Source organism: Calonectris borealis, chromosome 36 (assembly GCF_964195595.1).
Source record: "Calonectris borealis chromosome 36, bCalBor7.hap1.2, whole genome shotgun sequence".
Taxonomy (NCBI): domain Eukaryota; kingdom Metazoa; phylum Chordata; class Aves; order Procellariiformes; family Procellariidae; genus Calonectris; species Calonectris borealis.
The window spans coordinates 249,320-269,909 of record NC_134347.1 but is presented as its reverse complement, the minus strand read 5'-3'; the positions used below and the strand labels follow the sequence as shown (position 1 = coordinate 269,909).

The 20,590-nt window shown below is 70.9% G+C and overlaps 3 protein-coding genes across 8 annotated transcripts; 2 read left to right on the top strand and 1 right to left on the bottom strand.

The window, feature by feature from the left end:
- Nucleotides 1-245: 245 nt before the first annotated feature.
- On the top strand, nucleotides 246-4,441 carry SPAG7 (sperm associated antigen 7; the record flags this gene model as incomplete). Its single annotated transcript, XM_075135061.1, has 7 exons — nucleotides 246-408; nucleotides 1,185-1,252; nucleotides 1,843-1,931; nucleotides 2,757-2,841; nucleotides 3,482-3,571; nucleotides 3,849-4,005; nucleotides 4,122-4,441. Coding segments are annotated over exons 1-7 (900 nt in total), but the record flags the coding sequence as incomplete, so codon positions are not given.
- On the bottom strand, nucleotides 4,427-15,761 carry ENO3 (enolase 3). Of its 5 annotated transcripts, none has more exons than XM_075135097.1 (12): nucleotides 15,680-15,761; nucleotides 11,341-11,427; nucleotides 10,480-10,575; nucleotides 9,512-9,570; nucleotides 9,355-9,424; nucleotides 9,141-9,274; nucleotides 7,786-8,008; nucleotides 7,327-7,524; nucleotides 5,823-6,024; nucleotides 5,135-5,243; nucleotides 4,975-5,033; nucleotides 4,427-4,623 (listed from the first exon to the last, which is right to left on the bottom strand). In XM_075135097.1, exons 2-12 carry the CDS (start codon nucleotides 11,423-11,425, stop codon nucleotides 4,554-4,556), a joined length of 1,305 nt encoding a protein of 434 aa, XP_074991198.1. In that variant the 5' UTR covers nucleotides 11,426-11,427; nucleotides 15,680-15,761; the 3' UTR covers nucleotides 4,427-4,553. The 5 variants fall into 5 exon arrangements, with proteins under 5 accessions (XP_074991198.1, XP_074991197.1, XP_074991202.1 ...); XM_075135096.1 differs by lacking the exon at nucleotides 15,680-15,761 and adding an exon at nucleotides 13,823-13,913; XM_075135101.1 differs by lacking the exon at nucleotides 15,680-15,761 and adding an exon at nucleotides 13,823-13,913 and having other exon boundaries at nucleotides 7,327-7,387.
- Nucleotides 13,652-17,653, top strand: PFN1 (profilin 1). Of its 2 annotated transcripts, none has more exons than XM_075135102.1 (3): nucleotides 13,652-13,933; nucleotides 15,692-15,884; nucleotides 17,422-17,653. In XM_075135102.1, exons 1-3 carry the CDS (start codon nucleotides 13,802-13,804, stop codon nucleotides 17,517-17,519), a joined length of 423 nt encoding a protein of 140 aa, XP_074991203.1. In that variant the 5' UTR covers nucleotides 13,652-13,801; the 3' UTR covers nucleotides 17,520-17,653. The 2 variants fall into 2 exon arrangements, with proteins under 2 accessions (XP_074991203.1, XP_074991204.1); XM_075135103.1 differs by having other exon boundaries at nucleotides 13,684-13,933; nucleotides 15,707-15,884.
- The last annotated feature ends 2,937 nt before the right edge of the window (nucleotides 17,654-20,590 follow it).

The window sequence follows — 20,590 nt, the reverse complement described above, 5'->3', positions numbered from 1 at the left end:
TGTGTGTGGCTGGAGCGGGGAGACACGCGGGGGGGCGGTCACGAGTGGGGAGGAGCGGCCCGGCCCCTTTAAGGCGCGGCCCCTTTAAGGCCCGGCCCCTTTAAGGCGCGGCCCCTTTAAGGAGAAGGTCACGGCTGCGTGGGACGCGCGCCCCTTTAAGGGCAGGCCCCGCCCCTTTCGCCCGGCCCCCTCCTCCTCCAGCGCCGCTCCTCTCCCTCCGCCCCGCCCCGCCCCTTTCGGTCAAGCCACGCCTCTCCTCCCCCGAACGCGGTGACGCAGCGACGCGGGGGCGCGGCGCGCGGCGGCCTCCCCCCAAGATGGCGGAGCTGGATCTGCTGGGCTCCATCCTCAGCTCCATGGAGCGGCCGCCCGCTGCCGCCGACGGGGAGGCGCGGCGCCGGGCGAGGGGTCAGCGGGGCCGGGGGGCGCGGGGGGCGCGCGGGGCCCGGGGGGGGCCGGGGGGGGCGGGAACTAACGGCCGCGGGGGGGGGGGGGGAGGCGGCGGCGCGTCCCGGCCCCTCGCCCCTTTCCTGCCCCCCGCCCCCCTCCCGTCACGCTTGGCCACGCCCCTGCGGCTGCGGCCACGCCCCCAGATCGCCTTGATAGGCACCCTGGGGTTCGGCTGGCCACGCCCCTAGGCTGCTGGCCACGCCCCCGAGAGGCACCCGGGCGTGCTGCTGGCCGCGCCCCCAGCCCCACGGCCACGCCCCCATTCCCCTTGACTGACACCTTGGGGTCTTTCTGGTCACGCCCACGAATATCTGGCCACGCCCCCAGGCCCCCCTTGATAGACGTGGGGTGCTCCTGGCCACTCCCCCACCCATATGACCACGCCCCCACCCATATGACCACGCCCCCACCCGTATGACCACGCCCCACCTGTATGACCACACCCACCCATATGACCACACCCCCACCTACATAACCACGCCCCCAGCTCTTTAGCTAGACGCCCATCCTGTGCTGCTGGCCCCGCCCCCAGACCCCTGGCCACGCCCCCAACCAGTTGATGGACACCTCGAGGTGCAGCTGCCTCCGCCCCATGGACCTGGCCCCGCCCCCAGCCCCCTTGACAGCAGCCCGGGGGATGCTGCTGGCCCCACCCTCCGGCCCCCTGCCCCCGCCCCCTCCCCCCACCCCCGCGGGGGGGCAGCAGGGGGCACCCTGACCCCTCCCCCCCCCAGAACAAGCCGCGCGGGTGAAGAAGCTGCAGGAGCAGGAGAAGCGCCAGAAGGTCGAGTTCCGGAAGAGGGTGAGTGGGGGGGCGTCCCCGGGCGCCTGGGTCCCCCCCGGAACGCAGGGTGCCCCCCTGGATGCCTGGGTGCCCCCCCCAACATCTGGGTCCCTCCCCAGTGCCTGGGTCCCCCCCGGAACCCGGGGTGCCCCCCCTGGATGCCTGGGTGCCCCCCCCGGATGCCTGGGTGCCCCCCCCCCGACATCTGGGTCCCCCTCCTTGACACCTGGGTGCCCCCCCTGATGCCTGGGTCCCCCCCCAGTGCCTGGGTGCCCCCCCTGGTCGCCTGGGTGCCCCCCTGGATGACTGGGTGCCCCTCTTTGACACCTGGATCCCCCCCTGACACCTAAGTCCCCCCCCCAGATACCTGGGTCCCCCCTTCCCAGACTCCTGGGTGCCCCCCCCAACGCCCAGGTGCCCCCCTGGATGTCTGGGTCCCCCTCCTTGATGCCTGGGTGCCCCCTCCGGACACCTGGGTCCCCCCCTGGATGTCTGGGTCCCCCTCTTTGACACCTGGGTCCCCCCCCCGATGCCTGGGTCCCCCCCCCAACGCCTGGGTGCCCCCCCGGGAGACCTGGGTGCCCCCCCCGACGCCTGGGTGCCCCCAGATGGAGCAGGAGGTGTCCCAGTTCATCCAGGCCAGTGGGGAGCCCCGGCGCCGCTTCCAGCCCATGAACAAGATCGAGAGGAGCATCCTGTGAGGGGGGAACTGGGGGGACTGGGGGGACTGGAGACACTGGGGGCGGGACTGGGGACACTGGGAGGGGTCCTGGGGGGACTGGGGACACTGGGAAGGGGGCCTGGGGGGACTGGGCGGACTGGAGACACTGGGGGTGGACTGGGGACACTGGGGGGAGCCTGGGAGGCCTGGGGACACTGGGAGGGGGGACTGGGGGGACTGGAGACACTGGGAGGGGTCTGGGGACACTGAGGGGGAGGCCTGGGGACACCAGGGGGACCCTGGGGACACTGGGGGGGACTGAGGACACTGGGGGGGGGGCCTGGGGACACTGGGAGGGGGGACTGGGGATACTGGGGAGGACTGGGGACACGGGGGGGCTGGGGTGACTGGGGACACTGGGGGGGGAGCCCTGGGGACACTGGGGGGAGCCTGGGGACACTGGGGGGGCCCTGGGGTCACTGGGGGGGCCCTGGGACACTGGGGGGGACTGGGGACACTGGGGGGGGCCCTGGGGACACTGGGGGAGACTGGGGACACTGGGGGGCCCTGGGGGGGGGCCCTGCGGACACTGGGGGGGCCCTGGGGGACGCCATGGGGGACGAATGACAATGGGGACACTGCGGGGGGACACTGGGGGACATGGGGGTGAGGGGGGCACTGGGGGACCTGGGGGTGAGGGGGACACTGGGGGAACTGGGGGGGATATTGGGGACACTGGGGGGGGATACTGGGGGGACACTGGAGCCATGGGGGCAGAAGAGGAGCACCCCGGGGTGGCAGCTCCACCCTGGGGCAGTTGGGGACCCCCTGGGGACAGCGGGGTCCCCCCCCCCCCCCCAGGCACGACGTGGCGGAGGTGGCCGGGCTGACGTCCTTCTCCTTCGGGGAGGACGAGGAGAGCCGCTACGTCATGGTCTTCAAAAAGGTGGGGGAGGGGAGGGGCGGGGGAGGGGGGGGGATAGGGGAGGGGCGGGGGAGGGGGGGGGATGGGGGAGGGGACACGGGGGAGGGGACACGGGGACCCCAGGGGACGGGGGGGAGGGGACATGGGGGGACAGGGAATGGGGGGGAGGGGACATGGGGGGAGGGGACATGGGGGGACAGAGGATGGGGGGGAGGGGACACAGGGGACCCCAGGGGATGGGGGAGGGGACATGGGGGGACAGGGAATGGGGGGGAGGGGACACAGGGGACCCCAGAGAACAATGGGGGGGACATGGGGGGACAGGGGACCCCAAGGGACGGTGGGGAGGGGACATGGGAGGACAGGGGATGGGGGGAGGGGACCCCAGGGGACAATGGGGGAGGGGACACGGGGGGACAGGGGACCCGGGGACGGGGGGGGGATGGGGGGGTGGACAAGGGATGGGGGGGAGGGGACACAGAGGACTCCAGGGGACAGGGATGGGGGAGGGGGGATGGGGAGGGGACCCCAGTGTCCTGGGAGGGGGAGGGCGATGGGGAGGGGACCCCAGTGTGCAGGGAGGGGGAGGGGCGCTCTCTGTCCGAGGTGGGGGGAGGGGAGGAGCTGGGGGGACCCCGGGCGGGGGCTGACGCCTGCGCAGGAGTTCGCGCCGTCGGACGAGGAGCTGGAGGCGTACCGGCGGGGGGAGGAGTGGGACCCCGCCCGGGCGGGGGAGCGCCGCCGCCTCCGGGTAGGTGGGGCTTAACAGGGCGGGGCTGGCGGGCGGGGCCCGGCTAGGGCAGGGCTGCTGGGGTGGGAATCGCTGGGGAGCTGATACCGGGGGGGTGGGGCCTGGTGGGGGCGTGGCTTATGTGGGTGTGGGGCTTTGAGTGGGTGGGGCCCTGGGTGTGAGCAGCCAGGGTGAGGAGCGGGCGGGGCTTGTTGCAAAAGGGGTGTGGTTTACGGGAGGAGGGTGGAGCCTGTGTGGCTTGTGGGTGTGGCCACTGAAACCCCACCCCCCCTTCCAGGAGCTGGCGGCCCAGCAGGAAGAGGCGGAGCTTCAGCGCGGCCCCGCCCCTCCCGGCCCCCCCAACGATTACAAAGATAAATACCGGCACCTGATTGGCTCCGACGCCGCCAAAGCCGCCGCCCGCACCATGGAGGCCAATAAGGCGTACGGCTGCGGTGAGCCGGGGTCCCGGGGGGGGCGGGGCCTGGGGGGGACCTGGCGGGGGAGGGGGGGGGTCCCGGACGCCCGGGTCCCCCCTCACCCCCCTCCCCCCCGCCTCCCCTCCCCCCAGTGCCGGCGGCCCACAAGCGGGACACGCGCTCCATCGAGGAGGCCATGAACGAGATCCGGGCCAAGAAGCGGCTGCGGCAGGCGGAGGACGAGGGGGGGCCCGGGGGGGCCTCGGCTAAGGGGAGGGGGGGGACGGGGGGGCTGCACCCCCCCGGCAGGGGGGTATTTAACAGCGGGGGGGGGGAGGGGCACACGAGGGGGCCCCGCGACTGTTCTGGGGGGGACAACGGGGGGACCCGGAGGTCCTGGCTCTGTCCCCTCCCCCACCCACCCCCCCCCCCCAAAAAAAAAAAGAAGGAGTCGGGGTTCGTTGTGCTGCAGAGCCTTTATTGGGGGGGTTGTGGGGCGACCCCCCGCGGGGGGGGACTTGGTGGCCCCCAGGGGGGACTTGGTAGCCTGCGGGGGGGCGCGGTGGCCCCCGGCGGTTCCCGTCCTACTTGGCCTGGGGGTTCCGGAAGTTGCGCCCGGCGAATTTGGCCTTGTCCCCCAGCGCCTCCTCGATCCTGGGGGGGGGGCACGGGGGGGGAGGGGACACGGGGGGACACGGGGTCAGTGGGGGGGGGTGGGGTCAGCAGGGGGGTGCAGGGGTGGGGCAACCCCGGGGGGGGACCCCAGAGGGGACACGGGGGGGTCTGGGGGGAGGGGACACGGGGACAAGGACAGTCCCGGGGGATGGGGGGAGGGGACACATGGTGATGAGCTTGGGGACACCCCACCCCCCCCCGTGGGCACCCCCCCGCCCCCCTGGGGGGACACAGGGCCACGTGGGGACAGCAGGGACACGGGGGGGGGGGGGGTGGGGACACAGGGAGGGGACGTTTGGGGACACGCGGGGACACTTGGGGCCCCCTCACCTCATCAGCTGGTTGTACTTGGCCAAGCGCTCGGAGCGGCACGGGGCGCCCGTCTTGATCTGGGGGGAGAGAGGGGGCGTCGGGGGCGACGGGGGCGATGGGGGGTGACAGCGGGTGACGGGGGGCGATGGGGGGTGACGGGGGGCGATGGGGGACCCACCTGGCCGGTGCAGAGCCCCACGACGAGGTCGGCGATGAAGGTGTCCTCGGTCTCGCCCGAGCGGTGGCTGACCATCACCCCCCAGCCGTGGCTCTGGGCCAGTTTGCACCTGGGGGGACACGGGGGGGGGACACGGGGGGGGGACACGGGGACGTTGGGCTCGCACAAGGGCCGTGCACGAGGAGCTTTGCACAAGGGTTTCGCACGAGGGGCTTTTCAGAGGGAGGGGTTTCCACGACGGCACAAGGGGTTTTCACGAGGGGCCTCGCAGGAGGGCTTTGCCCAAGAGCTTTGCACGAGGGCTTTTCATGAGGGTTTTTCACGAGGGTTTTGCACGAGGGCTTTGCACGAGGGTTTTGCACGAGGGTTTTGCACGAGGGCTTTTCACAAGGGCTTTGCACGAGGGCTTTTCTCGACGAATTTTGCACGAGGGACCTTCTCAAAAAGGGCTTTGCCCAAGAGCTTTTCACGAGGGTTTTTCACGAGGGCTTTGCACGAGGGCTTTTCACGAGGGCTTTGCACGAGGGCTTTTCACGAGGGCTTTTCATGAGGGTTTTGCACGAGGGCTTTGCACGAGGGCTTTTCACGAGGGTTTTGCACGAGGGCTTTTCACGAGGGCTTTGCACGAGGGCTTTGCCCAAGAGCTTTTCACGAGGGCTTTGCACGAGGGCTTTGCACGAGGACTCACGCCTGGATGGACTCGGAGACGGAGCCGATCTGGTTCACCTTCAGCAGGAGGCAGTTGCAGGCGCGGAGCTCGGCCGCGCGCTGGATGCGCCGGGGGTTGGTGACGGTGAGGTCGTCCCCCACCACCTGGATCCCCACCTGCCCCAGGAAGCGCCGCCAGCCCTCCCAGTCGTCCTGGTCGAAGGGGTCCTCGATCGACACCACTGCGGCGACGGCAGCTCCCAGTAAAGACCAGTACGGGCCAGCGGCGTCCCAGTTGCGGGATGGGGCCAGCTGCCGGCCCGCGCCCCCGTGCGCAGCCCCATACGAGCCACTGGAGAACCCCCACCTGCCTTCCCAGTGCCTCCCAGTGCCTCCCAGTGCCCTCCCAGTGCCTCCCAGTCCCATCCCAGTCCCTCCCAGTGCATCCCAGTCCATCCCAGTTCCCTCCCCGTCCCATCCCAGTCCCTCCCAGTGCCTCCCAGTCCATCCCAGTCCCTCCCCGTCCCATCCCAGTGCCTCCCCGTCCCTCCCAGTGCCCTCCCAGTCCCTCCCAGTGCCTCCCAGTGCCCTCCCAGTCCCTCCCAGTGCCCCAAGGACCACCCAGCTCCAGGACAGGACCTGTTTCTGCTACCCTATCCCCCTGCACAACCCCATACGAGCCACCAGAGAACCCCCACCCCCCTCCCAGTGCCTCCCAGTGCATCCCAGTCCCATCCCAGTCCCTCCCAGTGCATCCCAGTCCGTCCCAGTTCCCTCCCAGTCCCATCCCAGTCCCTCCCAGTGCCTCCCAGTCCATCCCAGTGCCTCCCAGTCCCATCCCAGTCCCTCCCAGTGCATCCCAGTCCGTCCCAGTTCCCTCCCAGTCCCATCCCAGTCCCTCCCAGTGCCTCCCAGTCCCTCCCAGTGCCCTCCCAGTCCCTCCCAGTGCCCCAAGGACCACCCAGCTCCAGGACAGGACCTGTTTCTGCTACCCTATCCCCCCGCACAACCCCATAGGAGCCACCAGAGAACCCCCACCCCCCTCCCAGTGCCTCCCAGTGCATCCCAGTCCCTCCCAGTTCCCTCCCAGTCCCATCCCAGTGCCTCCCAGTGCCTCCCAGTCCCTCCCAGTCCCTCCCCGTCCCATCCCAGTGCCTCCCAGTCCCTCCCAGTGCCCTCCCGGTGCCTCCCAGTCCCATCCCAGTTCCCTCCCAGTGCCCTCCCAGTGCCTCCCAGTGCATCCCAGTCCCTCCCAGTTCCCTCCCAGTCCCTCCCAGTCCCATCTCAGTCCCTCCCAGTGCCTCCCAGTCCCATCCCAGTGCCCTCCCAGTCCCTCCCAGTGCCCTCCCAGTGCATCCCAGTCCCATCCCAGTGCCTCCCACTCCCTCCCAGTGCCTCCCCGTCCCATCCCAGTGCCTCCCCATCCCACCCCAGTGCATCCCAGTCCCTCCCAGTTCCCTCCCAGTGCATCCAGTCCCTCCCAGTCCCTCCCAGTCCCATCCCAGTGCCTCCCAGTGCCTCCCAGTGCCTCCCAGTGCCCTCACCGGGGTAGTCCTTGATGAAGCTCTGGTAGAGCTGCCCCAGCTGCTCCCCCGTGATGAGGCGCTGGGGGTCGGGGGGGGATTTGAAGTCGAGGTCGTAGCGGCCCTCGCGGCAGAACTCGGAGGCCGCCACGTCCATCCCGATCACCACCTTGTCGGGGTACCCGGCCTGGCCGATGGCCGCCTTCAACAGCTCCAGCGCTGGGGGGCGCCCGCTCAGACCGACGGGTGCCCCTCCCCCACCCGGAGGACCCCGTGCCCTTTCCCGCCCCTCCCCCCCCACCCCCGTAGCCTTTCTCCGGTTACGGCCACGAGAACTAATTCTGGATTTGACCCCGAAATCCAACCCCTTGGGGGGGAGGGGGGGATGGGGGGAGGGGCTATAAATAGCTCCGAGCCCCCCAACCCAAGGGTGGGGGATGGGCGGGCGAGGAGCCAGGCGTCGGGGGAGGGGACGGGTACCTTCGTTGTTCTCCAAGATGTTGGGGGCGAAGCCGCCCTCGTCGCCCACGTTGGTGGCGTCTTTGCCGTACTTGGCCTTGATGACGCCCTTGAGGCTGTGGTAGACCTCGGCGCCGATGCGCATGGCCTCCCGGAAGGAGGCGGCGCCCACCGGCAGCACCATGAACTCCTGCATGGCCAACTTGTTGCCGGCGTGGGAACCGCCGTTGATGACGTTGAAGGCCTGGCGGGGGAGGGGGTCGGGCGCTCGGGGAGCTCTCCCATCCCCCGTGGTTCTCCCCAAGACCCAACGGCCCCCCAAGACCCAGCCAGGTCCCCCCAAGACCCAACAAACCCCCAAAGACTCAACCCCCCAAAACTCAATGAACCCCCCAAGGCCCAACCAGGTCTCCCCAAGACCCAACGACCCCCCCCAAGACGCAACGACCCCCTGAAAATGCAACGACCCCCCCAAAGACTCAACCTCCCAAGACTCAATGACCCCCCCCAAGACCCAACGGCCCCCCAAGACCCAACGACCCCCCCAAGACCCAATGACATCCCCCAAGACCCAACGACCCCCCCCAAGACCCAACAAACCCCCAAAGATGCAATGACCCCCTCAAAGACTCAACCCCCCAAGACCCAACCAGGTCCCCCCAAGACCCAACGACCCCCCGAAGATGCAATGACCCCCTCAAAGACTCAACCCCCCAAGACTCAATGACCCCCCCAAGACCCAACAACCCCTCTAAGACCCCCCACAATCCCCCCAAACCCAATGGGATCCCCCAAGACCCAACCAGGTCCCTCAAACCCCGACCGACACCCCCCAAAACCCAACAGCACCCCAAAAACCTCGGTGGGATCCCCCAAAGACCCAATAACCCCCCAAAGACCCAACCGGGTCCCCCAAAACCCAACTAATGGTCCTCAAAACCCCCAAAACCCTCGGTGGGGTCCCCCAAAGACCCCCCCAAACAGCCCCAAACCCAATGGGGTCCCTCAAACCCCAACCAAGACCCCCCAAAACCCAACAGCACCCCAAAAACCTTGGTGTCATCCCCCAAAGACCCCCCCAAAGTCCCAATAACCCCCCCCAAACCCAACTGGCTCCCCCAAAACCCAACTAACAGTCGTCAAAACCCCCAAAAACCTCGGGGGGGTCCCCCAAAGACCCAATAACCCCCCCCCACAAACCCAACCGGGTCCCCCAAACCCCACCCAACACCCCCCAAAACCCAACGCCGTTCCTCAAAACCCCCACCAAGACCCAAAAACCCACGCGGGTCGTGTCCCCCCCCAAAATCCCGGGTCCCCCCCAGATCCCGGGTCCCCCCAGATCCCGGGTGGGGCCCCGGCGGGCGGGCGGGTACCGGCACGGGCAGGATGAGGTCGGAGTTGCCGGCGAGGTCGGCGATGTGCCGGTAGAGCGGGACGCCCTTCTCGGCCGCGCCGGCCTTGCAGACGGCCAGCGACACCCCCAGGATGGCGTTCGCCCCGAATTTGGCTGTGGGGGTGGGGGAGGGGAGGTGAGGAGGGGGTTGGGGGCGGCGGGGGGAGGGTCACGGGTGGGGGAGGGGAGCTCACATTTGTTCTCGGTGCCGTCCATGTCGATCATGAGCTTGTCGATCTTCTCCTGCTCCACCACGCTGATTTTCTGGGGGGGGAGGGGAGGGTGTGGGGCGGGGGTTGGGGGTCAGACCCCCAAGTGCCCCCCAAGTGCCCCCCCCAGGGTCACACGCACCTTCTCCACCAGGGCGGGGCCGATGGTCTTGTTGATGTGCTCCACAGCCTTCAGCACACCTGGGGGGGCGGGGGGCGGGGGGCACGACCTTTGACCCCGGGGTTGTCTCACCCCCCCCCCCCAATGGGGGGGCACTGGGTGAGGTGGGAGGGAATTTGGGGGGGGGGGGTTGTGGGGGTTCTTGGGTCTTGGGGGGCAGGCAGTTGGGTCTTGAGGGACCCAGTTGGGTCGTTGTGGGGTCGTTGGGTCTTGGGGGGACCCAGTTGGGTCTTGGGGGGACCTGGTTGGGTCTTGGGGGGGTTCTTGGGTCTTGGGGGACCCAAGTGGGTCTTGGGGGACCTCATTAGGTTTTGGGGGGGGGTCATTGGGTCTTGGGGGGACCCAGGTGGGTCATTGGGGGGGTCACTGGGGGGGGTCAATGCATCTGGGGGACACAGGGGGGTCTTGGGGGACCCAGTTGGGTCCTCAGGGGGGTCAATGGGTCTTGGGGGGGGTCGTTTGGTCTTGGGGGGGACCCAGTTGAGTCTTGGGGTGACCTGGTTGGGTCTTGGGGGGGGTCGTTGGGTCTTGGGGGGACCCAGTTGAGTCTTGGGGGAACCTGGTTGGGTCTTAGGCGGGTTCTTGGGTCTTAGGGCACCTCATTAGGTTTTGGGGGGGGTCATTGGGTCTTGGGGGGACCCAGGTGGGTCATTGGGGGGTCACTGGGGGTGATCAATGCATCCGGGGGACACAGGGGGGGTCTTGGGGGACCCAGTTGGGTCCTTGGGGGGGGTCGTTGAGTCTTGAAGGACCCGGTTGGGTCTTGGGGGGGGGTCACTGGGTCTTTGCGGACCCCCCCAGGAGGGTTTTGGGGGACCCAGTTGGGGTCTGCAGGCTCCTGGGGAAGTTTTTGGGGTCCTTGGTTGGGTTTGGGGGGCCCTGGCCACGCCCACCCCCCCGTGCCCCCCCGTGCCCCCCCCGTGCCCCACCTTTGCCCAGGTACCGGCTCTTGTCGCCATCGCGGAGCTCCAGGGCCTCGTGGATCCCGGTGGAGGCGCCGCTGGGGACGGCCGCCCGGAAGCACCCTGGGGGGGGAGGGGACCGTCACCCCCACCCCCAGGTCCCTGCGTCCCCCCGTGTGTCCCCCATGTCCCCAACACCCCCTCACACCCCCCCGTCCCACCGCAACCGTGAGGTCCCACCAGGTCCCCCATGTCCCCAGGTCCCCCAATGTCCCCCCGTGTCCCCCCCCCCACGTCCCCACAGCCCCCCGTGTCCCCACATCCCCCCCATGTCCCCATGGCCCCCCCATCTCCCCACACCCCTGTGTCCCCCGTGTCCCTCAACCCCCAGTGTCCCCCCCATGTCCCCCACGCCCCCCTGTGTCCCCATATTTCCCCCCCATGTCCCCACACCCCCCCACGTCCCCCCATGTCCCCCTCATGTCCCCCCACGTCCCCCCACGTCCCCCCATGTCCCCATGTCCCCCCCATCTCTCCGCACCCCCCGTGTCCCCTCATCCCCCCCGCCCCCTGTGTCCCCATGGCCCCCCCATGTCCCCCCACCCCCCCCCGTGTCCCCATGTCCCCATGGCCCCCCACATCCCCCCCCATCTCCCCACACCCCCCGTGTCCCCCCATCCCCCCCCGCCCCCCATGTCCCCCACGTCCCCCCATCCCCCCCCGCCCCCCCCACGTCTCCCCATCCCCCACGCCCCCCCGTGTCCCCCCGCCCCCCATGTCCCCCATGTCCCCCATGTCCCCCTCCCCCCCCGTGTCCCCCCTCCCCCCCGTGCCCCCCCGCCCCCCGTGTCCCCCACGTCCCCCCCGCCCCCCGCCCCTCCCCCGCACCCTTGCTGGTCTGCAGGTCCACCTCCACCGTGGGGTTCCCCCGGGAGTCCAGGATCTCCCTGGCCCAGACCCTCTGGATGGACATGGCTGCGGGGGAGGGGCAGGGGGTCAAGGCCGTGACCTTGACCCTGGCCTGACCCCAGACCCCCCCCCCCCCCCCATTCCGTTCCCCAGGGACCCCCCCAGGGTCCCGCTCACCGGCTGCTGGCCGGGGCCGTCCCCCCCGGGGGGGTCCCCAGGGGCTATTTATGCCCATCCCCCGCCCCCACCCCCTCCCCCCCCCCCCGGGGCTATTTTTAGCCCCCCCCAAAGGTCTCGAGGAAAAGGACACGGTAACACGAGACCCCCGGGGGCCCGGACCCCCCTTTTGGGGGGGGGAGGGGCACCCGGACCCCTTTTTTGGGGGGGGGAGGGGTCTCCCAGATACCTGGGCCCCCTTTTGGGGGGGGGGAGGGGCACCCGGACCCCTTTTTGGGGGGGGAGGAGGGGCACCCGGACCCCTTTTTTGGGGGGGGGAGGGGTCTCCCAGATACCTGGGCCCCCTTTTGGGGGGGGGGGAGGGGCACCCGGACCCCTTTTTGGGGGGGGGGGAGGGGTCTCCCAGATACCTGGGCCCCCTTTTGGGGGGGGGAGGGGCACCCGGACCCCTTTTTGGGGGGGGAGGAGGGGCACCCGGAAGCTTGGACCCCTTTTTTGGGGGGGGGAGGGGTCTCCCAGATACCTGGGCCCCCTTTGGGGGGGGGGGAGGGGCACCCGGACCCCTTTTTGGGGGGGGGGGAGGGGTCTCCCAGATACCTGGGCCCCCTTTTGGGGGGGGGAGGGGCACCCGGACCCCTTTTTGGGGGGGGAGGAGGGGCACCCGGACCCCTTTTTTGGGGGAGGGGAGGGGCATCCGGAAGCCTGGACCCCTTTGGGGGGGGAGGGGTCTCCCAGACACCTGAACCCCGTTTTTTTTTTAGGGGTGGACACCCGCACCCCGTTTTTTGGGGGGGGCACCCAGACGCCTGGACCCCCTTTTTTGGGGGGGGGGAGGGGCACCCGAAAGCTTCGACCCCTTGGGGGGGGGAGGGGTCTTCCAGATACCGGGGTTCACTTTTTTTTGGGGGGGGGGCACCCGGACCCCCTGGGGGGGGGCACTTGGACCCCTTTTTTTGGGGGGGGGGCAGCGGGGAGCAGCACCGCCCTATGGGGCCCATAGGGGATGGGGGGGGGATCGGCTCCTATGGGGCCCATAGGGGAGGGGACGCGCCCTATAGGATCTATAGGTTATGGGGGGGAACAGCGCTATGGGGCCATAGGGGAGGGGTCCTATGGGGGCTATAGGGGACTGGGGGGGTGGGATCTGCCCCTATAGAGCCCATAGGGGCCGGGGGGGGTGGGGGGAAGGGCCCTATGGGCCCCATAGGGGCCGGGGGGGGAGGGGCGGCGGCTCTGACCACTTCCCGGGGAAGTTCCCACCGCCGGGGGGGGAGGGGCGGGGCCCGGACACCCGGATCCCTCGGCGGGGGGGGGGGAGGGGCAACCCAGCACACCCCTCCCCTCCCCCCCCCCGGTTCCGGGGGTCGTGGCCCCCTCCCCTCCCCCCCCCCCCCCGTTACCCACAACGCTCCGGGGTCCCGTTCCCTTCCCCCCCCCCCAACAACGGGCCGCGGGGCCCCTCCCCCCCCCCGGGGCAGGAAGTGAAACCGCCGCCCCTCCCCCCCCCCCCCCCCCCCGGAAAGTCCCGCCCGGGGCTGAGTCAAAACCGCGCGGGAGAAGCGGGGGACACGCGTGGGGGGGGGGGGGGGAGTGCACGCTGACCCCCCCCCCACTTTGGATCCCCCCCTCCCCCGAGTCCCCCCCCCCCAGGAAATGCACCTCCCCCCCCCATGTGGGGGTGCACGTGGCTCCCACGGCACGTGGGGGTGGGGGAGGTGCATTTCCTGGGTGGGGGGCGGTGGGGGGGGGGTGTCCAAACTTGGGGGGGGGGGGGTTAAACCCAGGCGGAACCCCTGGGGGGTGGGGAGGGGCCACAGCCTCACTTGGCGGGGGGGTGTCGCGATAGCGGGGCGCTTGTCGCGATAGCGGCGGGGGTCGCGATGGGGGGGGGTCGCAATAACGGGGTCCCCCCCCCCCATCGCTGTGCGCGGCGGGCGGGGCCGCTCCCCCGCGCGCTCTCTCGCCCCCCCCCCCACCGTGGGCGTTCCCCCTTCCCAAACCCCGCCCCCCGCGATTAAACCCCGCCCCCGCCCTGGCCAAACCCCGCCCCTCCTCTGACCACGCCCCCCCCGCTCCCCTATGAAAGCCGCCGCGCGGCGCCGCCGCCCGGCCCTTCCCGCCGCCGCGCTCCCTTCGCACTGCGCAGGCGCGGTCCGGAACAGCCCCGCCCCCCCCTTTCCCTCCCTTCCTTTCCCTCCGCCGAAGCCCCGCCCCCTTCCCCTCAGCGAGGCTCCGCCCCCTTCCTCCCTTTCCCGCCGCCGCCATGAGCGGGTGGGCGCCCTACGTGGACACGCTGCTGGCGGACGGGACCTGCCAGGACGCCGCTATCGTCGGCTATCGCGATACCCCCGCCGTCTGGGCGGCCGCCCCCGGCAAGACCTTCGCTAATATCACGGTAAGAAAGCGATATCGCGATGGGGGGGGGGGGCGTTTCCCGCCCAAGGGCCGCGCTGAGGGGAGGGGGCGGGGCCTCCCCCCCCCCCCCCCCCCGACGGGCACCGCGGAGGGACAAAAAAGGGAGAAAAACGCGGGCGCTGCCAGCGTGGCCCCCCCTCCCCCCTCCCCCCCCTAAACCGTTAATGGGGGGACCTGGGGGGGGAGGGGGGGGGCTCAGGCGTCCAAGCGGGTCCCCCTCCCCTCCCCCCCCCCGGGAAACAAACCGGGGGGGGGGGCTTTGAAATAATTTAAAAATAACAAAAAAAAAAGGAAAGAAAGCGAAGCGCAATGTGCGGAATGCGGGCACTTCCCCGTGGGGGAGGGGCGGCCGGGGCTTCCTGTGGGGGAGGGGCGGCGCAAAGCGCACAGACCCCTCCCAGCCCCCCCTTCCCCCCCAATTCGCCCCCCCGTTCCCTTCCCCTCATTCCCTCTCCGTTCCCTCCCCCCATTTTCCCCTCCCCCCCTCAATTCCCCCCCATTTCCCCCTCTCCCCCCCGCATTTTTCCCCCTCCCCCCCAATTTCACCTTCCCAATTCCCCTCCCCCCTCCCCCATTTCCCCTTCGCCCCCTCCCCATTTTCCCCCTCAATTCCCCTCCATATTCCCCTCCCCCCATTTCCCCCTTCCCCCCAAACCCCCTCCCCTCCGATTTCCCCTCCCCCCCAATCCCCCCCTTCGCCCCTCTCCCCTTCCCCCTTTCCTTCCCCCCCCTTTTCCCCTCCCCTTCCCCCCAATTCCCCCCCATATTCCCCCCTCTCCCCCCACTTCCCCCTCCCCCCTTTCCTCTTCCTCCTCATTTCCCCCTCCCCCCTCAAACCCCCCCAAATTTCCCCTTCCCCCTCTCCTCCCTCAATTCCCCTCCCCCCCGCATTTCCCCCCCCAGTTCTCCCCCATATTCCCCCCTCCCTCCCCAATTCCCCCTCCCTCCCTTCCCCCCCAAATTCCCCCCATTTCCCCCTCCCCCCATTCCCCTCCCCCCCAAATCCCCCCCAAATCCCACCTCCCCCCCAATTCCCCCTCCTTCCTCTCTGCCCCACTCCCAATTCCCCCCAAATCCCCCCCTGCCCCCCAATTCCCCCTCTCCTCCCCCCCAATTTCCCCTCCCCCCCAATTCTCCCCCAAATCCCCCCCCTCCAACCCCAATTCCCCCCCCAATGCCCCCCTATCCGCCCCCCTCTCCTCCCCCCATCCCCCAATTCCCCCTCTCCTCCCCCCCAATTCCCCCCCTCCCCCTCTCTCCTCCACTCCAATTCCCCCCAAATCCCCCCTGCCCCCCAATTTCCCCTCCCCCCCAATTCCCCCCCTCCCCCCCGTGCCCCCCCCAATTCCCCCTCTCCTCCCCCCCAATTCCCCCCCTCCCCCCTCCCCTCCCCCCCACCCCCCAATTCCCCCTCTCCTCCCCCCCAATTCCCCCTCCCCCCCCAGTTCCCCCCCATTGCCCCCCATCCGCCCCCCTCTCCTCCCCCCAATTCCCCCCTCCTCCCCCCAATTCCCCCTCCCCCCCCAGTTCCCCCCCAATTCCCCCCTCCCCCCTCTCCTCCCCCCCAAATCCCCCTCCCCCCCCCAGTTCCCCCCATTGCCCCCCCATCCGCCCCCCTCTCCTCCCCCCCAATTCCCCCCCAATTCCCCCCCTCCCCCCCCCGCCCCCCCCACCCCCCCTCCCCCCGCCGGGGTGGGGGCGGGGCGCCCCGGCCCCGCCCGCTGACCCCTGCCCGCAGCCGGCGGAGGTGCAGGTGCTGGTGGGGAAGGAGCGGGGGCCGCTGCTGGTGAACGGGCTGACGCTGGGGGGGCTGCGCTGCTCCGTCATCCGGGACTCGCTGCTGGTGGAGGGGGAGCACAGCATGGACCTGCGCACCAAGAGCAGCGCCGGCGCCCCCACCTTCAACATCACCGCCACCATCACCAACAAGAGTGAGTGCCCCTCCCCCCTGCGCCCCCTGCGCCCCTCCCCCACCCCCTGCGCCCCCTGGTACCCCCCTGCGCCCCTCCCCCACCCTGCACCCCCCTGCGCCCCCACCTTCAACATCACCGCCACCATCACCAACAAGAGTGAGTGCCCCTCCCCCCTGCGCCCCCTGCGCCCCTCCCCCACCCTGCGCCCCCCCCTGCGCCCCCCTGCGCCCCCACCTTCAACATCACCGCCACCATCACCAACAAGAGTGAGTGCCCCTCCCCCCTGCGCCCCCTGCGCCCCTCCCCCACCCCCTGCGCCCCCTGGTACCCCCTGCGCCCCCACCTTCAACATCACCGCCACCATCACCAACAAGAGTGAGTGCCCCTCCCCCCCCCGCGCCCCCTGGTACCCCCCTGCGCCCCTCCCCCACCCTGAGCCCCCCTGCGCCCCCCGGTACCCCCCTGTACCCCCTGCACCCCCCTGCGCCCCCACCTTCAACATCACCGCCACCATCACCAACAAGAGTGAGTGCCCCTCCCCCCTGCGCCCCCTGCGCCCCTCCCCCACCCTGCACCCCCCTGCGCCCCTCCCCCCCCCTGCACCCCCCTGCGCCCCCACCTTCAACATCACCGCCACCATCACCAACAAGAGTGAGTGCCCCTCCCCCCCCTGCGCCCCCTGCGCCCCTCCCCCACCCTGCGCCCCCCTGCGCCCCCCGGTACCCCCCGGTACCCCCTGGTACCCCCCTGCGCCCCCACCTTCAACATCACCGCCACCATCACCAACAAGAGTGAGTGCCCCTCCCCCCCTGCACCCCCTGCGCCCCTCCCCCACCCCCTGGTACCCCCTGCACCCCCCTGCGCCCCCACCTTCAACACCACCCCCACCATCACCAACAAGAGGGGGTGCCCCTCCCCCCTGCTACCCCCGGCACCCCCCCCCACCCCCCAGAGTCTGGGCGCCCCCCCCCCCCCCACATCGTGGTGCCCCCCCCCGGCACCCACTGTCACCCGGTGTCACCCCCCCCCGTGTCACCCCCCGCCACCCGCGTGTCCCCTCCCCCACTCCAACGGCCCCACCCTGACCCACTTCCCGGCACCTCACCCCTCCCCCACCGTCCCCCCAAGTGCCCCCATGTCCCCCCCTCCCCCCACCACTTGGGTCCCCCCAAGTGCCCCCCGCTTTCTTCCCCTCCCCCACACCCTGGTGTCGTGTCCCCCCTCCCCCACACCTGGGTCCCCCCAACTGCCCCCCTCCCCCCACCCCCAGGTCCCCTCTGTCTGTGGGGATCCCCCATCCCCTCCCCCACCCAGGTCCCCTGTGTGTGTGTCGGGGTCGCCCCTCCCCCACCCCTGGGTCCCCCATCCCCTCCCCCACCCCCTCCTTGTGTTTGACCCCCTCCCCCATCTGGGTCCCCCCCCGTGTGTGTGTGGGGGGGTCGCCCCTCCCCCCCCCTGGGTTCCCCCCCCTCCCCCCCCGGGTCCCCTCTGTCAGTGTGTGTGGGGGGTCGCCCCTCCCCCACCCGCCCCCCCTGACTCGCCCCTCCCCCCGCAGCGATAGTGCTGGTGATGGGCAAGGAGGGCGTCCACGGCGGCTGCGTCAACAAGAAGTGCTACGAGATGGCCAATCACCTGCGGCGCTCCCAGTACTGAGGGGCCCCGCCCACCCCGGGACCCTCCCCCGGGTCCCCCGGGACCACCAGGACCCTCCAGGGACCACCAGGACCTCCAGGACCCCTCCCCTCCCCCGCCCCGCTGCCGGCAGCAATAAAGACGCCTCGTGGGGAGTCGCTGTGTACGTGTGGGGCTGGGGTGTACGTGTGGGGCAGGGCTGTGGGGCAGGGGTGTACGTGTGGGGCAGGGCTGGGGGGCAGGGGTGTACGTGTGGGGCAGGGCTGGGGGGCAGGGGTGTACGTGTGGGGCTGGGGTGAGGGGCTCAGATGTGTGGGGCAGGAACATGCGGTGGGGCTCTGCTACAGATGTGTGGGGCTCGGATGCGTGGGGCAGGGTTATGGTATGGGGCTCCGCCGCTGATGTGTGGGGCAGAGGTGTGGGGCTGGGGATGTGTGGGGCAGGGTTATGGGGCTGGGCTCCACCGTGCTCGTGTGGGGCTCCACCGCCGACATGTGGGGCAGCAAAATGGCGTCTACCGTGTGCGTGTGGGGCAGGGGCGTTCAGCTCCACCATTCATGTGTGGGGCAGGGCTGTGGGGCTCGACAGCACGTGTGGGGCAGGGCTGTGCGGCTCGGCCATGTACGTGTGGGGCAGGGCTGTGGGGCTCGGCAGCACGTGTGGGGCAGGGCTGTGGGGCTCGGCAGCATGTGTGGGGCAGGGCTGTGGGGCTCGGGCCATGTACGTGTGGGGCAGAGCTGTGGGGCTCGGCCATGTACGTGTGGGGCAGGGCTGTGGGGCTCGGGCCATGTACGTGTGGGGCAGAGCTGTGGGGCTCGGCAGCACATGTGGGGCAGAGCTGTGGGGCTCGGCCATGTACGTGTGGGGCAGGGCTGTGGGGCTCGGCAGCACGTGTGGGGCAGGGGGGCGCGGGGGCTGCGTTGCAGATGTGTGGGGCAGAGATGGGGGACGTCCGTGTGGGGCAGGGCCGTGGGGCGGGGCTCCGCCGCCTACGTGTGGGGCGGGGGCGCGTCTCCGGGTCCAAGGGTGCTGCGCCGCGCCCCGGGGCCGAAGTCCGCTATGGGGCAGGGGTGAAGCGATGTCCCCATCCCCCCCCCCGAACCCCACAGGAGCCCAAGTTGGGGGGCAGGGCCTTTATTGGGGGGCCAGGAGGGGGGGTTGCGCTCACCGGGGGGGCTCCCCGGGGGGCTCCGCTGGCTGTGGGGGGTGTGGGTCAGCCGGGGGGTCCACGCTGTGGTGCACTATGGGGCAGAAAGGAGGGGTTAGGGGGGCGCTTGGGGGGGACTTGGGGGTCTCATGGTGGGCGCTGGGCAGGGTTGGTCCCCTATAGCGGGGGGGGCCTGCCCCCCAAGTAACCCCCCCCCCCCATAAATGGGGATCTATGGGGCTGCCCCACCTTCACCCCACTCCGGTGCCTGCCCTGGCTGGGAACCCAAGTGTTTGGGGGGGGGTGATGTGGGGCGGGGGGGGGGGTGATGTGGGGCAGGGGGGGTGATGCAGGGGTGGTGTGGGGCAGGGGGAGATTATGTGGGGCAGGGGGGTGATGTGGGGGTGATGTGGGGCAGGGGGGTGATGTGGGGCAGGAGGGGTGATGTGGGGGTGATGTGGGGGTGATGTGGGGCAGGGGTGGGTGATGTGGGGCAGGGGGGTGATGTGGGGCGGGGGGGGTGATGTGGGGCAGGGGTGGGTGATGTGGGGCAGGGGGGTGATGCGGGGGTGATGTGGGGCAGGACCCCGGCGTCCGGGCGGGGCGGAAGCGGCTCCGGCGCCGTCGAGGCCTTATAAGGGCAGCGTCGGCGGCTCCGGCGCTTCCTCCCCCCTCCCCCCCCCACGCTGACTCATCGGGGGGGGCCATGGCGGGGGGGGAGGGGCCCGGATGCGCCCCACGGCGGGAACTGGGGCAGCCGTTGCGCTGTGGGGCGGAAGGAGCCCCCCCCCCCCAACGATGTGGGGCGCGGGCCGTGTGGGGTGTAAGTGGGGCAGCTGTGGGGCAGCTGTGGGGCTGGCTGGGCTGCGTGGGTGCCGTGGGGTGGCCATGGGGCAGCTGTGGGGCTGGCTGAGCTGCATGGGAGTGCCGTGGGGCAGGCTGGAGGGCTGTGGGGTGGCTGTGGGGCAGGCTGGACTGGCTGGGAGTGGCACGGGTGAGCCGTGGGGCAGCCGTGGGGCAGGTTTTCCCAGAGCCGGACGCACACCGGGGGGGACCCACGTGTGGGGGGAGGGGCGGGGGGGTGAGCACCCCTCCCCCCCCGGGGACCCAGGTGTGCCCCGCCCCTCCCCCGCCACAGGGGGACCCAGGTGCCTGGGGGGAGGGGCACGCCCCACCCCCACCCTGGGCCTGGCTGAGTCACCCTGTCACCCGCACCCCCATCGTGTCCCCACCCCCCCCACGACCCCCCCAAACCCTTGGGGACCCCCCAGCCCCCCCCAAACCGCGATGGGGGGGAGGGGCCGGGACCCCCCCTCCACCCCAAAGGGGACCCCAAAAATGGGGGGGAGGGGCTGGAGAGGGACCCTGATATTGGGGGGGGAGGGGGGCACCTACCGGGGAGGGGGGTCCCCGAAAAGAGCCGGGAGGTCGGGGAGCTCCGTGGAGGGGCTGGGGCCCAGGACCTGACCAGTAATTCCCAGTTAAAACCAGTAATGGACCTATCCAGGACATCCCAGTATGGACGAGGGGGCTCCCAGTGCTGACTGGTGCACCCCAAAGTACCTCCCAGTGCCCCCCAGTGTGCTTCCCAGTGCTCCCCAGTACCTCCCAGTACTCTCCAGTGCCCTCCAGAGTGCCTCCCAGTACTCCCAGCGCCCCCCCCACTGCCTCCCAGTACCCCCAGTACCTCCCAGTGCTCCTCCCAATACTCCCCAATGTCCTCCAGCATCTCCCAGTACCTCCCAGTACACCCCACAGTGCCTTCCAGTATCTCTCAGCACCCACTACTGCCTCCTAGTGTCCCCCAGTATCTTCCCAGTGCCTCCCAGTACACCCCAAGATGCCTCCCAGCACCCCCCAGTGTCCTCCAGCATCTCCCAGTACCTCCCTGCGACCCCCAGTCTGCCTCCCAGAGCCTCTAGGGGCTCCCAGTGTCCCCCAGCAC